At 48.0% G+C, this 17,074-nt stretch overlaps 1 protein-coding gene and 1 pseudogene across 5 annotated transcripts in view; one reads left to right on the forward strand and one right to left on the reverse strand.

Moving 5' to 3' along the window:
- Slc39a14 (solute carrier family 39 member 14) overlaps positions 1-11,603 on the forward strand; it is a 45,260-nt gene extending 33,657 nt beyond the window's left edge. For 3 of the 5 annotated variants that reach the window (XM_052191014.1, XM_052191012.1, XM_052191015.1), the window contains 7 exons: positions 1,149-1,335; positions 3,918-4,087; positions 6,611-6,730; positions 7,202-7,390; positions 7,504-7,711; positions 8,603-8,787; positions 10,201-11,603. In XM_052191014.1, coding sequence (XP_052046974.1) covers positions 1,149-1,335; positions 3,918-4,087; positions 6,611-6,730; positions 7,202-7,390; positions 7,504-7,711; positions 8,603-8,787; positions 10,201-10,347 — 1,206 coding nt within the window. In that variant the 3' untranslated portion in view covers positions 10,348-11,603. Of the gene's footprint in view, positions 1-1,148; positions 1,336-1,931; positions 2,102-3,917; positions 4,088-6,610; positions 6,731-7,201; positions 7,391-7,503; positions 7,712-8,602; positions 8,788-10,200 lie in introns of all 5 variants that reach the window. The other 2 variants (XM_052191013.1, XM_052191016.1) reach the window with 1 other exon arrangement.
- Positions 11,604-13,778: 2,175 nt separating this feature from the next.
- LOC127690685 (60S ribosomal protein L17-like) lies at positions 13,779-14,361 on the reverse strand (annotated as a pseudogene).
- Positions 14,362-17,074: the final 2,713 nt, after the last annotated feature.

Below are 17,074 nucleotides of genomic sequence, written 5' to 3' on the forward strand. Positions count from 1 at the left end.
CCACGAGGGCAGTGGGTGAGTGGCAGGCTTGAGTTCAGAGGACTTACATATGGCCCTTAGGGCCTGCAGCAGGGATGATGTCAGCAATCCCAGGGACCTGACCATCGGCGGTAGACCCTCAGTCAAACCACCCTCAGAGAAGGACTGTGGTTTATGTGGCTAAAGCACCACGAGAGGACTGTGGGCTGGGGAGATGTCTCAGCTAGAACCCTTGCTTTAAAAGTGTGAGGACCCAAGTTTGAATCTGCAGTATCCAGGTAAAAGGCTGGGCAGCCATGCATACCTCTAATCCCAGTGCTGTGTCTTGTTGGCTGCAGGCCTAGTTCCAGGTACAAGGAGACACTGTCTCCAGGGAACGAGGCAGGTCTCATGAATATGTGCATACGTCATATGCACATGAATGCACGCACGCACTCGCGCAGGCATGCTCTTGCAGAGGGCTCGCAATTAGATTTCCCATAATATACAAGACTTTCCAAGGTCACAGGTGCCTGTGTCTTTGAACCAGTGCAGGTCCATACTCCAGCACAAGTATCTATAATAATCTACATTTTTAGTAGAATAACTCCCTGGGCTATTGTGAAGTGCAGCCAAATTTGCTGTCAGGTTTACAGATGGAATCCTGTCTCTCTGAAACCACACCCTGGTCACATGATTGGAATCCTGTCCTCCACTGCCACCCCACCCCTGGTAGCATTGGACCTGGGCCTTCTGGGCGCTTGCTAGGGATCCTGCCAGCCTGAGACATGTCTACCACTCCTTTTATTGTATTCTTTTCTCACTTGGAGATGGGGCGCACACTGAGGGGTGTGGGGGGTGTTTCCATGAGCTGTGCAGGCTAGGTCTGAGTTTGCTTTGCATCTCAGGCATTCTCTGAGGCTGCAGTCATCCCGCCTTGGTCACCCAAGTAGCAGAGATTAAGTCCCCTTGGACTAAGCACTAAGCACTTGCCATGGCCCATTTGAGATCCAAACCAGGCTTTCCAGTGTGGGGTTTCCGTGGAGACGAGACTCCAGATTCTCTGTAGTATGGCTGTGTCTGTTTTCTGTTTATTTCTCAGAGGGTTGCGTTCCTTGTAGGGTCGAGTCGTGCAGGGCAGGGTGGGGAGTTTTGGGTTCTAAGAACCCTTCTGCCTCTCCTGGTTTCAGTGCTTTAGTTCTGGAGACCTCTTTGCTGCCCACAACTTCAGCGAGCGATCTCAGATCGGGATGAGTGAGTTCCAGGAGTTCTGCCCCACCATTCTCCAGCAATTGGATTCCCAGGCCTGCACCTCAGAAAACCAGAAGAATGAGGAAAATGAGCAGACAGAGGAGGGGAAGCCAAGTGCCATTGAAGGTAAGCACGGACTGGATTGGGGCGATGGTGGATATTGATGGACATGCGTACCCAGACTGTTTCACTACATCACCAGACCCTGGGTGGGCTGACTGGTGAGCGCAGGGTGGACTGGACCCTGGCCAGCATGTGGGTATGGTTTATACTCACCCGTTGTTTTCATTAAACTGTAAGAGTGCCGATCTTTATGACTGCCTTTGGCTACTTCAATCCCCTCCATCTCCCCCTGCCCCCACCTCTTAGTCCCTCCCCTCTAGCTAGAGGGGACTCACCTTGTCTGAGTAAGTCCTTGATTGCCTTTCTAAAGTCCTATAAAGTCTGCAAGGACTGCCAGACCTAACCTGTGTCACCATCCTAAGTACACGTACTGTCTAACTCATGGTGCTTCACCATGTTGAGTCTCTAGGCTCTTCCTCTAAAGGGTAAGCTGCTCAGATAGCAAAACCTCGGCCTTCTTTTCCCGAGGCTTCCCTAACAAGAGATGGAGTCAGCAGACATGTCCCGAGGGGCTGCTGGATCTCTGCGTGCCATGATCACGGTCGACAGAGCCACTCCCTCAGTAATGGAGACCCTCGTCTGTTCTTGTTCCTCCGCAGTGTGGGGCTTTGGGTTCCTCAGCGTCTCACTGATTAACCTGGCCTCTCTCCTGGGAGTCCTGGTCCTGCCGTGCACGGAGAAAGCGTTTTTCAGCCGTGTGCTCACTTACTTCATCGCCCTGTCCATTGGAACGCTGCTCTCTAACGCGCTTTTCCAGCTCATCCCAGAGGTGCAGTAGAACAGGCGCGCGCTCACTTCTCCTGGGCTGACCCAGCCCAGCCCCTCGGACTGACATTCTCCCCTCTGTGTCCTAAGGCCCCCAACAATTAATTGCTACCCGAAATATGAATTGACTCTTCATATCAGGGGATCCAATAACTTCTCTCATGCCTCTGTTCACTCAGGTTGGTCTCTGGCCTCTTCGGGTGACATCAGATGCAAGGTTCTTAACCAGTGGTGCCCACCCCCCCCCTTGGGAACTCCTTTGATTCCATTCCAGAGCCACCATTTATAGGAGTCCAAAGCAAAGTGGCCATTTGTGGACTCGATGTGCCAGGCAGGACCTTACTGTTAAGGGGAATCTTGGGGGAGCTCATGTGTGGATTCCAGCTGATTCTCAGTGAGGAGTGAGGCAGGGGCAGGGAGGTTACCAGGGGATCTGTAGAACTGGCCTCAAGAGTGTGGACCTGGTTTTCATTAAGGCAGCTGTGGCAGCTCATGCCTACAGTTGAAGCACTTAGAAATCTGAGGCAGGAGGATCACAGCTTGGGCAACTTAGCAAGTAGGTTGTTTCCACCCAAAACAAAACAAAACAAAACCAAACAAACAAAAAACACAGTACAAGAGAAGCTCATTCGTTTGTACCTTGCATCCTGATCTTCCCCTGATAGGTCTGACTTCCTGGTACACTCACCTGACTGTCTTTAAATATTCAATAATTTTGATTTTTAATCGTCATCACTGAGGAGCTGCAAAAATAAGATCCAAGTTGAGAAGCTGCCTGGCTGGCCACTTCAGTGCCATGAAGCCTTTTATAAAAGCTCACAGCACTGGCTTTTTGGCCCTCCTGAACCAAGAGGCTGAGGAAAGCTTCTCTCTGAGGTGCCGCGCCTCACCCCTCCTTCATCATGAGCTCAGGCTAGCTCCTGTTCTTCCCAGGAGAGGCCTCACCTTGGGTTCTTATTTCAGCTCCAGCCATTGAATTTACTAATTTTTTTTTTAAGGATTTGATATGAAATGTTTTATTGCCTATATGACTGGGACTACTGCGGTTGTCCCTGTCCCGCCCTTTGGGTCACACAAGGGTTGTCATTCTGGTACATTTCTGTACTGTCCCCTCCTGAGGGCTGTACTCACAACCCAGAGTGTGTCACTTTGGAAAATACATTTGAAATTAATTTTTATAATGAGTTGGTCTTGGAACGCTGCTTTCTACACCAGGTCCCTGGACGCAAACAGGAATGAACACAGCTGCTCAGAAACCAAATCTGATAGGCAGCGAGCCTTGCCTGTTCTGTGTTTCTCCTGCCCTGGAAACAACTTTGTTGTTGCATCTTGCACAAACCAAACGATCCTTGGATAGTGTCACATGTGCCACTGTGATGTGGCTTAAATATGCATACGTAGAGCCAGTGACGCACCAAGCCTTTTCTTCCCACTTGCTCTTGTGTCCTGTTAAAAGACCTTGAGTCCAAAGTCTGTGCTGGCCTGAGCACGCGCTGCGTGCATGTGTGTATGCGATGAGGCAGTAGCCTGCCCTGTGTGCCAGTCACACCAGCTGGCAGGTATGACCCGGGTCACCTCAGGAGCAGGGGCAGTAGTCACAGGGTTCCGAGGCCACCTCAAATTCCTCCTCATACCTCCTGCACTGATTGAAGGAAATTGCATCAGACCCGAATCACTAACAAATTTCCTATTTCTCTCTCTCTCTCTCCCCCTACTTGTCTCTGGTCTTTCTTTTTGGGTTCCTTCGTTAATACCCTCTCCTACCCACCTCCTTCCCCTCATGGTGGTTGCCTTGCTCCCTGTCCTGGGTGGGCTGGCAGTATGGGGGTACGGTCTCCTCTGCGTTACCGTCATCTCCCTCTGCTCCCTCATGGGGGCCAGCGTGGTGCCCTTCATGAAGAAGACTTTTTACAAGAGGCTGCTGCTCTACTTCATAGCCTTGGCGATTGGAACCCTCTACTCCAACGCCCTCTTCCAGCTCATCCCAGAGGTATGGCAAGCTGCAGCGCTCTTACCAGAGCACCCCTGTCAGCTAGGGGGCTGTAGGCACAGTGGGAGGAGCCTCTGTACAGGGAAGGCACAGGGACTGGCCCCCAGGGTCCTGTGTTTGGAAAGGAAAGCTAGGACCAAGGCAGGAGCTAGGCAAGGTTTAAGAGCTAGGTTGAAATCCTATCCTTAGGCAGACCCCACACCTGGACCAGCCATTCACTTCTCTGTTCTTTATATAAGATGATAAGCAACAGACTGGATCTCCAAAAGGCGGGGACCGATGAGTGACCCGCGTGTAACTTGGCCCTGAAGAGATGGCTCAGCGGTAAAGCTGCTCTGGTTTGATTCTCAGCACCCATGTGGACTTTACAAACTCTTAACTCCAGTTCCAGAGGCTCTCATGCCCTCTCCTGGCCTTTGCAGGCAGCAGGCACACATGTAGTGCACACATGTACATGCTTGCAAAACACACATACACATAAGCGGAAAACAAGCAGGCTAGTGTAGCTCTGACTCTCAGTGTTGGCTTTAATATAGGGAAACAAAGCACCGGGAAATCTGCAGGTCTCTGTAAAAACCCAGCTCTTTGGTATGGAGTCTGAGGGCAGAGGAAATCTAAAGGAAACAGTACATCTGTGGCACCTTCACGTGGGAGATCTTCCACAGAAGAGAAGGGAGCCCCTGTTTACTCAGTTTTTGGAGAAGGCCCGAGGGATTTCGTGAGACACCTTCAGCAGACCTGCCAGTTATAATAAGCACAGTGCACTTCCCTGCGGGTGGTCTGACAAGCCTGAGCGAGGGCCAGGGCCAATTTCATATGCTGCCGAGAGCACTTTGTCTACGGTATTATTCTGTGTTCTCGGTGGAGCAATTGTGATGTCTGTTAAATGAGTCATGGTCTGTTTGTCCCTACCCCCAGCCCCCAAGTCTGACCTGCATGAGAGGCCACTACCCCAAGTTCAGGTGGAAGGTGTCCTGTGCTCTCGAATCCCACCTCACTTACTGCCTCTGTTCCTTCACTTTTTCCCAGGGTGCACCTCTTCTCCAGAAGAGCTGACCTGAATGCAGGGCTTCTTAGCATCTGCCCTCCAGGCCTCTTAGAGACTGAAGCTAGAGGGCTGTGAGCTTGCTGCCTTAAGCCGCAGGAAGAGAAATGTTTGCCTCTGAAGTGATTTGGGCTTCTTCTTCAGGAGGGTTAGCTCTCGGCTCTGTCCTGTTCCCAAGAGACCTGGAGTATATTTTTTTTGAGATAGTCTCACCACATGGTGTCAACCTTGCTGTCTTCCTGCCTCTGCCTCCCAGGTGCTGGGGATTGAGCCTGTTTTCTGTTAGGAACACATAATAGGCCATTGAATACATAGCACCATACACCAGGAGCCAGACTTAGGACTGCTCTTAGAATTGTCTTCTGGGCCAATATGTCCTTCCTCCCCTTCCTTACTTAAGTGAACTTTCCAGAGAGAACTCAGAGAACATATCCACCACTCCATTCTTTTCAAAAATATTTTTATTATGTTCTAAAGAAATGGAGTCTTTGTTGGGCAGACTGGTCTCAGAGTCCCCGGCCCGGGTCCTCCCACCTCCCCCTCCTCCCGAGCTTTGGAAACTGCAGGCGTGTGGAACTAGGCCTGGCTTTTATCCACCCCAAGATGCCTGCAGGGACAGAGCCTGCTTTTTTGGTTTGTGGTCCTTTCAAGATTCTGTGGTCAGAACGATGCTGCAATTCTTGCTGTGTACGTGGAATGGATTTTCTCCTTTTAGCAATCGTAATTAAACCACTTCCCATTGTGTTTACCGGCAGATCAGCTGGGGACACTGGGTGTGGCAAAAATAAACACAAGTGGCCTCCCTTTAAATGTGGAATTTTCTGATTAGGTGCTTGGGTGGCTAAGACAGTATCTTCAATAAAAGGAGAAAACCAGCTTTTAATCCTCAGAGCTTGGGAGGTAGAGGCAGGCTGACCTCTGTTAATCTGAGGACAGCTTGGTCTATGAAGTGAGACCTAGTCAAAAGAAGGAAGAAGGAAGGAAGGAAGGAAGGAAGGAAGGAAGGAAGGAAGGAAGGAAGGAAGGAAGGAAAGAAAGAAGGAAGGAAGCAAGCAAGCAAGCAAGCCAAGCCGGCCATGGTAGTTCCTGCCTATCATGCGGTCCAGAATGCTTGTGTGCTGCTCTTTCTGAGGACCAGTTTGGTTCCCAGCATACACATGGCTCACAGCTGTCTACAGCTCCAGGTTCAGGTGAGCTGACACCCTCTTCTGGCCTCCTCAGGCACCTACAGGCACAGTCACAAACACACATTCACATACACATAAATAAAAATTAAGTAAATGTAAAATACATATAATAAAACCCTAAGGGCTAGCGCTAGCAAGTTAGGGGACTGTGAAGGCCGGGGTTTCCGCTGGCATGAGGATGGGCGGACAGCAGAGTTCCTCTTTCCCAGAGTGGAGAAGGGTGGTAAGCAGATGAGAGCCTCCGATGAAGGTTTGCTTACGTCAACTCATTCGGTTTTCCTGTGCCCACAGGCTTTTGGTTTCAACCCTCAGGACAATTATGTCTCCAAGTCTGCGGTGGTGTTTGGGGGCTTCTACCTTTTCTTTTTTACAGAAAAGATCCTGAAGATGCTCCTGAAGCAGAAAAACGAGGTGAGGCCCAGGGGCGGTGATGAAGAGTGCTGACGTGGTTCCGGGCGGGGCCTGCAGGGCGGGTCCGGCATTCTCTGTAGAGGACAGTAAAGAGGGTTGGTTACAAACACCCAGGAACAGCTCTGACTGGTGTGGCTCCAATAAGAGGCCTCCTGTAGCTGGCATGGGGTCACTGCCTGTTAGAGGTGAATGAAGTGGCCATCTTAAAGGAGCAACCTAAGTCCTTAGAGTAGCGGTCACCTCACTGGATTGGGTGGTGGCAGGAGACTTCTTTGCCTACTAGAAAGTCCCTGTCTTTGTATGTGTTGCCACTGGCTGTACCAATTTTTCCACATCCCTGTGTGGGGCCTGCTCACTTCCCTTGGGTATAAGAATAAGCTCATCTCTGGCCTTGGCGTGCTTCCAAGTGGGCGCTGTGTTGGGCTGGTGGTTTTGATCAATAACACTGATCGATCACTTTTTGTTCCCTAGCACCATCACGGGCATAACCATTTTACCTCCGAGACACTTCCTTCCAAGAAGGACCAGGAGGAGGGTGTGACGGAGAAGCTACAGAATGGGGACCTGGATCACATGATCCCTCAGCACTGCAACAGTGAGCTGGATGGCAGGGCGCCTGGCACGGACGAGAAGGTCATCGTGGGCTCCATGTCTGTGCAGGTCAGCAGCTGTGAGCGCCTGGGGAGCCCTCGAAGCAGCCATGACCTTCGTGAGCCGGGCTCACCTTAAGTCCCTCTGTAACCTAAAGTCCACTGGTGTGTCCTTTCTCATAGGACCTGCAGGCATCCCAGAGTGCTTGCTACTGGCTCAAAGGGGTCCGATACTCTGATATTGGTACCTTGGCCTGGATGATCACCCTGAGCGACGGTCTCCACAATTTCATCGATGGCCTGGCCATTGGTGCCTCCTTCACTGTGTCTGTCTTCCAAGGCATCAGCACGTCCGTGGCCATTCTCTGTGAGGAATTCCCTCACGAGCTGGGTAAGTGCTCTAGCTATCTTGGGTTTGTTTTGTCTGAGATACCCTTCGTGTCTCCCTCTGTCCTCCACCACAGCCTTTACTGAATTAACACACTGTCTCTCTGTTTAGCTCTCAAAGTACAGCATCTGAATGGGGCCGAGCTTAGAATAATGGAGGTCGTTACAGGAAGATTTTTTATCCCATGAGCCCCGTGTCCTATGGCTTAGTTTTCCCACCTGAATAGTGTGATTAAGAACTGCACCTGCCTTTTAGAATCATCAGGGCGATCATAGGCAAACAAATGTCGAAAAGGACTTGGCAGGTGCCACACAATATTCTGGATACTAAGCAAATATCCTCTTTTACATCCTACAGCCTGCAGGAGTGGGAAATCTTATCAGAGTGTGTCATGTGAATGAAGTAGAAAAGGAGTGTGTAGCTTTATCAAGGGAGCCTAAGAAGCCATGACTCAGGACCCAGTGGGAATCCGGGCTCCTAACATTGGCCTTTATTGGCTTGTGCACTATCTTCTCCCTCTCTCAAGCTTGATCCTGAATGGGCCATCCGTTAGGAGAGAGGGAGCTATTTTCATTTCACCATCAGTCAAAAAAGAAACGAGGCTGTTGCGGTTGGTTATCCACATGTGAAGCCCTGTGGATTATTTTCAGCCTCTGTGGGGCGCAGTGAGGCTGGTGCTGGTTGCTTATGTGCTTCTAGAAGCCTATGAGTTATTTGCAGCCCCTGTGCTGGGGGGCCATGGCTAGAATTAGAAGATGGAGGGGCCTTTAGCCCAGTACCGTCGGGGTCTGGGGGTTTAGCCCACATGCACTCCATGCACGGCTGACGGACATGGTCGCTTCATCAGTGTTGTGTGCTGACTCGGCCTGGGCCATGCTTTCACCCCTGCTGCAGGAGACTTCGTCATCCTGCTCAACGCTGGCATGAGCATCCAGCAGGCCCTCTTCTTCAACTTCCTCTCTGCTTGCTGCTGCTACGTGGGTCTGGCCTTTGGCATCCTGGCTGGCAGCCACTTCTCTGCAAACTGGATTTTTGCGCTGGCTGGAGGAATGTTCTTGTATATTGCCCTAGCCGATATGGTAAGTGCTCTGCTTCGTGGCTGCCTCCTGGACAGGAGGGCAGCTAAAGGGCACAAGTTAGGCTGTTTGTCTTTTACTTCTTTTTACATTGATATTTGTGTGGATGCGTGTTCATTCTCATGGAATCAACTTGTGGAGCTGTGTTCTTTTCATCTCATGGGTTCCTGACACTGAACTAGGCACCTAATGCTCTGTCACACAGAGCCATCTCACCAGCCCATGATTTTGTTTTCTTACTGGCTTTACTGAAGTCTCTTTCACACGCCAACCGATTCACTGATTTAAGAAGTAACAATTTAGGGTTAGAGAGATGGCTCAGCTGTTAAGAGCACTGGCTGCTCTTGAAGAGAACCCAGGTTTGATTTCCAGCTACAGTTCCAGGGATTCAACTTCTGCTCCACAAGGGCCCAGGCTTCCACGAGGTACACAGACAGTTGAAACACCTACATGCATCACACACACATCAAACACATTTGAAAAACGTAAAATGATATAATAATATGACATTTTCAATGAAGCATTAGGGGTTTTTTTTTGTTTGTGTTTGTTTGACACAAGAGTCTCACTCTGTAGCCCAGGCTGGCCTCAAACTCATTGCAGCCCTGCCCACTACCTGCCAAGTGCTAGGCAGACAGGCCTAAACTATTACAGCAAGCAAGTCATCTTGTTTTAAGGGGAGAACTTTGGGCTCTCTGTTAGCCTTTCATTATAGAAAATTGACTCTACTCAGTCTAGAGTTTTTATTTAAATTTGATAGAAAAGGTGTACTGTGTAGACAGAAAGAAAAGAGGGAATGAGAAAGAAAGGGTGTTAAAGTTTTAACTTGGAGAAGTTCATATGAGTGCTGTATTTATATCATTTTCCCACTTCCCCCAACTTCACCTGTGTCCCCACCACTGCCCTGCTCCCTCTCAAATGCACAGACCCTCTCTAATTATTATTTAGAGATATATAATACATATATATTATATATGTACAAACTGCAGAGTCCAGTGGTGTTGCTTGTCTATACATATATACTGGATCCCCAAACAGGGGGCTCATCCCTGGGGAAGACTGGTTTCTCTGAGTCAAAGTAGTCATTAATTAATTGTCTATAACTCTTCATCTAGGGGCGGGGATTTGTGAGGTTTCCCTAGCCCATGCTGACACGTTAGCTGGCGTCTGCATAGTTTGGGTCTTGTTTTAGCAGCCATGCTGTTGAGAGCTACAGACAGTAGCCAAAGATAATGCCTCCAGGGACCTCCTTGACTCCAGAGAAGTCTCCAGAACTTCCAAAAAGCATCCTTTCTAAAACATGGCCTACCACTTGAGAACCAGACATCTGATTTTGGGGGTGAGGGTGAAGGTTCGAAGCATAGTCGTCCCAGTCATTAGGAAGAATCTCTAACCTGTTTTTCTCTTCTTTCTCAGTTCCCTGAGATGAATGAGGTCTGCCAGGAGGATGAGAAGAAGGACAGCTTTTTGGTCCCCTTTGTCATCCAGAATCTTGGCCTCCTAACTGGCTTCTCCATTATGCTGGTCCTCACAATGTATTCAGGGCAGATTCAGATCGGGTAGGACCCTGCCAGCGGGGAGCCAGTGGCATTGGACTCTGGGCTCTGGGCCCCCTCTGGTCCCTGGCCTGGGGACTCAGCATCCACAAAGCATCATGGAAGAGGCAGCTCTTTAAAAACTGGCATAGACTGCCTGCCTGCATCCAGATGTCAGCTGTTTCAAATGCTCTGTCCCAGGAAGAAGCTGCCCTGGGAATCTCTAGGTAGTGCCTCAAACCGTTGTCTCCTCACCCTTTCTTTCCACTGATAATTTTGGAACTGCAATGCCACATGTAGGACACACTTCCCTTTTCCTTCTGGTCACCCTCCTCCCTTTCTCTTGGAAGAAGCACTGAGAGATGCAGAATCTTTTACAATGTAAAAATGAAGCCAATGGTCACGGTTTGGTTAGAAATATCAGTGTGGCTTCCAGCTTTGGGGCCTGTGATTCTAAATGGGTGTGCCCAGGATTTCAGGTCAGGCCATCTTGGCGTGGGTTCTCATGTTTTTACAGAGAAGAGGGCAGAAGACAAGAATCCTGTTTCTTTTTTGTTTTTTGTTTTGTTTTTCTGGTCTGTTAACTATTCTCTGAAAAAGCTGACTTTCCAATGAGTAGGGCAGGCAGAGAGGCAGAGACCACCTGAGTGAGAAGGATGTAGAACTGGTGATGGATGCCCTGTCTCCTTGGTGCTTGGTTCCCTTTAAGATGCTGCGTGCTGGTTGTGTGCAGCATCTGGAATCACACCATCAGCCTGGTGAGCCACGGTGGACACTCCGGAGTGGCGAGGGGTCTGCACTAAATCAGTGGGTTTTGTCCTGATTCTCACACCTTCCTCTTGGCTTCCTTTTTCTAAATACTTTTATAAATAGTGCCCCTCACTAGGGGCCCAGTCAGAGCACATAAAGGGGTTTGCATTAGGAGGGAAATTGCACAAATTAATCTCCCCTGGTCAAGACCTCTGCCCAGTAGAACCTGACTCATAAAATCAGGACACAGTTGTTTATGTCTTTTTGTGACCAAGGAAATCAGGAATGGAGTCATTGCGGGCCAAACTTAGGACTTGCTAATTGCAAAAATAATAGTTAAACACCACAGAACTCTGAACCTTGAGGTCAAATCTTGAGGTCAGGACTGCAGACGTCATTGCTACCAGTGGGTTTTAAAGGGCACTGTCTAGCTACCGCTTCCTCCCTGGTCCCAGAAAACAAGATTGAATACTGAATTGAATTGAGTGTAAATTGCTTTCATTTGGTCCAGAAAAAAAAAAAAAAAAAAACCCAGATGCTTGACATTTCACACCACAAGCCAGCCTCAGGCGCTGTGTAGGCCCTCCTCAGAGCCCTGGCTTCCAGGGGAGCTAATCTCCAGGTTCACTAAGTGAATTAATTTATTATTATCATATTGATACATGGATTCCTTAGCCACCTTGGGGAGCCAGTCTCTCCTGGAGCCTTTCTTAGTGGTGCCCATAGTCACAGCCCAGGAGCCAAGGTTTGCACGACTTACAGTACTGAATCATTGCCAATGCCTGAGTCTTTCTGTTCTTACCACAGGAAAATTGTCCTTTAATACATGCATTCACATGTACTTGTGTGTGTGTGTATGTGTGTGTGTGTATATATATATATATATATATATATATATATATATATATATACATACATATACATGTATGCATGTGTGTGTTCATTCTTGTTCTTCTTGGGGAAACATGCTTGAAACCAGGAATCCTGATAACACAACTGGGAAAACAGATTTGTCAGTTTGTCTCCCCACTCTTGCCTTTTGCCTTTGAGAAGAGGCAGAAGAGGAAACTTCAGCAATCAAGGTACTAGATTGAATGTCAGGACCAGGTCCTGGTAGGCTTAGGGTCCAGTTTTACCAAAGAACCAGATCCTTCAATGTTAGAAACTAAGCTTTTATGTTCATGTCATAGTTGTCGTTAGTGTTTGAAGAGTCTCATCTTTTCTATTTTATTTCTCCTACAACTGTGTCAGGAGCTAGCAGAAATTAACACTCAAATGGTAAGACTGAGCATGCTGCGAGGCCCGCACCTGTAATCTCAGCCCTGAGGAGATGGAGTCAGCAGGCTCTAACTCTATATCAGCCTGGGCTGCATTGTGAATTGCAGGCCAGTCTGGGCTGCATAGCAAGCTCCCTTGTCAGCAAGACAAAATGAAGATAAAACAGAAACTTTAGGATTGTAGGTCTGAGGGTGTGACTCAGTGGTAGAGCTTTTGTCCTGAGTGTGTGTGACACCCTGAATTTCATTCCCAGCACTACCACAGCCCTCTCCCCCCCTCCCCCCCAGTTCATGTATTTTATTTCTAACTTTAGAATCTCCCCCTAGATCCTGTTCTTCTTTGAATACCCTTATTCTGGAGTAGGACGGTGGCTTCGTTGGTTTAAAAGAGCTTAAAAAGTCTTAAACATGAGATAGAGTGTTTGCCACGCACTCTTCCCATGAACTCCAGAAGGAAATCCTGGGGCTTCTTCAGAGCGGAAGGCTGGCATCAGTCAGGCGCAGGTGGGGCGTGGGAGCCATGCTCCGGCCGTCCAGCTGATATCCATTGCTGTTAGCAGCAAATTCACCCATGAATTGAAACTGTGGCCACTGACCGTTTTTTGACTTTTAAATGTTGAACTTGCTGTTTTAAGCATCTGTACATATTAGAGGTCGAAGGGGCCTCAAATGGCTTAGCAGACATTTCTCCCTTGGCCTTACTGCCCATAGCTTCTGTGCCCTACCTGTTAACACTAGCAAGGAAAAGTGCTTGGCACACAGAGGAGCCTTGGGTTCTGTCACCAAGCACCTCATCTCCGACCTCACCTTCAGTCCTCCATCCCCACCCTCCAATATTTAGGGCCAGCAGGGGGAGCCCTCTCCAGTCCCCTTCACCTGGGTTTTAAAAGACTTCTCTCTGTCTGGATCACCTAAGATCCAGTTTTAGTGGACCCTCTTCCAAAGACGCAGATAAGCTGGAGGATGTTTTGCAAAAAGAAAGAGGATTTTATTCATAGTTCCCTTTACAGTTCCATCACAGTATTTTTTTAAGTAACTCAGGTGTTATAAGAATTAGAAAATAAAATAATTTATGTCATGTGAACTGTAAATGTTTTATTTGTAAGATTCTATAAATAAAGCTATATTCTGTAATTGGTGAGTGTGTGGTCTTCGTTCGGCCTTAAGAGCTGGGGTAATGAAGAATCTTAGACACAAGGTGGCGCTCATGTGTTACTGGTTTACAAAGGGTTGGTTGCCCAGATTTGGCTATGGGAATTTAGAAGGGACTTCCTATATCATATAATGTACTTACTTTAAAATGACTCACTTTGGGCTAAGCGTGTAGCTCAGGAACAGAACGCTTAGCTGTGGTTGGAGCCTTGGAAACTGTAAAGACTGTAGAGTTCTGTATAGAACTTCACCTATGTTGGTTTTACTTTTCTGTCCCTTTTTAAACTATATCTGCATTTAATTTATGCTGAATTTTTTCCTGTGCCATGATTTTTTGTTTCTTCAGTTTCTTCTGGGATATATTTTTCTTCTGTGCAGCCTCCTCTGGCTTTGGAACGATCTGTTCCTTCTCAGTGAGGATCATCTCAGTGTGGCAGGGCAGCTCATGTGTGGGTTAATCCAGCCGTGAGCTCTGTAGCTTCATCAGCGCATCTCAGGTGCCTTGTTCACCTGGATGTGTTCAATGACTAGAGAAGCTACGTCCAAATCCTTAAATTCAGCCTTATTCTATGTACTTTTAAGCATGTGCAGCAAAAATTCAGCACTCTTTTCTGGCCACCGTCCCTGTGTCCAGCCCCACTGTTTGACCTGGGCGCACCGGCCCACTCCATCATTATACCGTTGGAACGGCACACATTGCTTCTTTAAAGTGGCATCCTTCAGACACTTGGTGGCTTTGCAACTATGCATACCCTTGATGGCCTGGGCAGTTTCCCGGGTGTTCTTAAGTGAACACGAAGGTTTGAACCTCTTGATTTCCATGGTTTTATGGGGTTTTCTGGGTCAAGAGAGTAGCGAACCATTTTTACAGGTCACCTCTGGCCGCCCACAGGAAGAGAGCTTTCCTTTATTGTCTTACATTTATTGTATGTGTATATGTGTTTGAATGGGCATGGTCGTGCCTGCCAGGACGTGTGTACAGGTCAGAGGGCAGCTTTCAGGTGTTGGCTCTACAGATCAAACTCAGATCATCAGGCTCAGTAACAAACAACCTTACCCACTGAGCAGTCCTGCCCCCTTGTTGTTGTTTGGTTTTTTTTTAAATAATTATTCTGTTGGTCATAAGATGGTGCTTACATGTACATTGTTCTGGTTTAGCTCTTATTAGAGGGGACACTTACAGGGGCCCTGCGCTGATGGTCACAGACATCTTACAGTTTGCAGAGTGGTGAATCATACAGTGTGAGGGGCTAGAGATGATCCAGTGGTTAAGAGCACTTGCTATTCCAGAGGATGCAGGTTCAATTCCCAGCACTCATGTGACAGCTCATAACTATCTGTAACTCCAGTTTCAGGGGATCTAACATCCTGACATAGGCATACATGTATGCAAAACACCAATTGTACTGACTGGTTTTATGTGTCAACTTGACACGAGCTGGAGTTATCACAGAGAAAAGGAGCCTCCCTTGAGGAAATGCCTCCATGAGATCCAGCTGTAAGGCATTTTCTCAATTAGTGATCAAAGGGGGAAGGGCCCCTTGTGGGTGGTGCCATCCCTGGGCTGGTATTCTTGGGATCTGTAAGAGAGCAGGCTGAGCAAGGCAGGGGAAGCAAACCAGTAGGGAACATCTTTCCATGGCCTCTGCATCAGCTCCTGCTTCCTGACCTGCTTGAATTCCAGTCCTGACTTCCTTTAGTGATGAACAGCTGTGTGGAAGTATAAGCTGAAAAAACCCTTTCCTTGCCAACCTGCTTCTTGGTCATGATGATTTGTGCAGGAATAGAAACCCTTACTAAGACACCAGTGTGCCCAAAATAAAAATTAGTTTTAAAAAACACTTACATTGTGAATTGTCAAGAGTTACAAGCAGTATCCTGAGTATCAAGAGTCTGCTCATTAGCTAGTGGGACCTTCTGAAATAGTATCCTGATACCCTAAGATTTCAGACAGAGCTTGTTACCTTCTATTCTGGTCTCAGACATGGACTTAACTAAGCCCAGCCTAAGGCAAAACAGTTTTCTGAGTTTAGAATAGCTCTGCAAAACCACTTATTGTGAGACAGCATCTACAGATCATATTGGTCTGTGTGTGTGTGTGTGTATGTCTTTGGGTCTGTTTTGTAGAATTTACAAGTATGTACCACTTGTGTGCCTAGTACCAGAGAAAGCCAGAAGATAACATCAGATCTTCTGGGACCCCAGTTAGCGAGGGTTATGGGCCACCAACAGTTGAGCTGGGGATCAAGCCCAGGTCTTCTGGAAGACCAGCCGGTGCTGTTAGCCACTGAGCCTCATCACTTTGGTCTTTTAATTTGCACCAGTTTGCTCCACATTTGCTGGTGGTGTCAGAAGGCCACGGCATTGGCATCTACCGCTTCTCTTTCAGACTTTCCTACGCTTGCTCACTGCTTTCCTAGGCTAGGTGTGGTTCTCCCGTTACAATAACTCCTTTCCAGGACTGGTGGTGTGAACTGACGTTTTCACACTAAACTTGTGGCTTCAGTTGCTTTCTGATACACGGGCAGCTGCTCTGCAGAAAGAATGAACGAGAAGGCTTAGACGACACACCTGCATGTTTGCGAGCTGCCAAACCTCTCCTTAGACAGACAGTGTGTTCCCAAGGAAGGGCTTTGCTTTCCGCTTCTGGCCTGTGTTCATTTAGAAACATATCCTTGAATGAGGCAAAAGTCGGACTCACACAGCACAGAGGTAAACAGGCCTCTAAGATGATTAAAATGGTCACTGCAGACATCCCTTGGTAATACTCTTAGCCAGCTAAGCCCTTGGGGGGATGGGGTGAAATGCACTTCTGAAGTAATTGGGTATCCACCCTTATCATTCCTCTTCTTTTCTAGTCAGTGATGCTTAGATCTGATTGGAGGGAAATCTGTTCTGAGAGAGTGCAAAGATTCTCCATGTGGACACAGGTCATAACACTGGAAAAACCCAATGCCTGCCTATTTTAAAGTCTGTATACTTCATGGTCTAGCATGGGGTACTCTTGGAGACTGATAGGTAAACCTGTATCAGTCTGTATCCTAGCAACACCTATTGAAAGTGATATACACACTCGAGCACACACACACACACACACACACCCCATGTGTTTTCTTGTCAACACCATAGCCTCTTAACAGTTGCTTTCTCAAGATTCATTTGAACGGAAGTGAGTTAACAGGCTCTCTGGTATAACAGCTGTCTTTGACCTTGGCGTGCGCACCAGTGAGATGGCTCAGAAGGTAAAGGCCATGCCTCCACACTTGATAACCTGATATGGCCCAGGCCCCCACATACTGGAGAGCCCTGCACGTTAGCCTCTGACATCCACAAAGGTGCTGTGGCATATGCAAATCTCCCTATACCAAATAAATAGCAGTTTAGGGCATCTGAAGAGATGGCTCAGCGGTTAAGTTCTTCCTGAGAAGGTCTTGAGTTCAATTTCCAGCCACCACATTGGTGGCTCACAACCATATGTAATGGGAGCTGATGCCCTTTTCTGGTGTGTCTGAAGAAAGTGACAGTGTACTCACATATATAAAATAAATAATTTTCAAAGATTTTTATTTTTAATTA

Source organism: Apodemus sylvaticus, chromosome 8 (genome assembly GCF_947179515.1).
Source record: "Apodemus sylvaticus chromosome 8, mApoSyl1.1, whole genome shotgun sequence".
Taxonomy (NCBI): Eukaryota; Metazoa; Chordata; class Mammalia; order Rodentia; family Muridae; genus Apodemus; species Apodemus sylvaticus.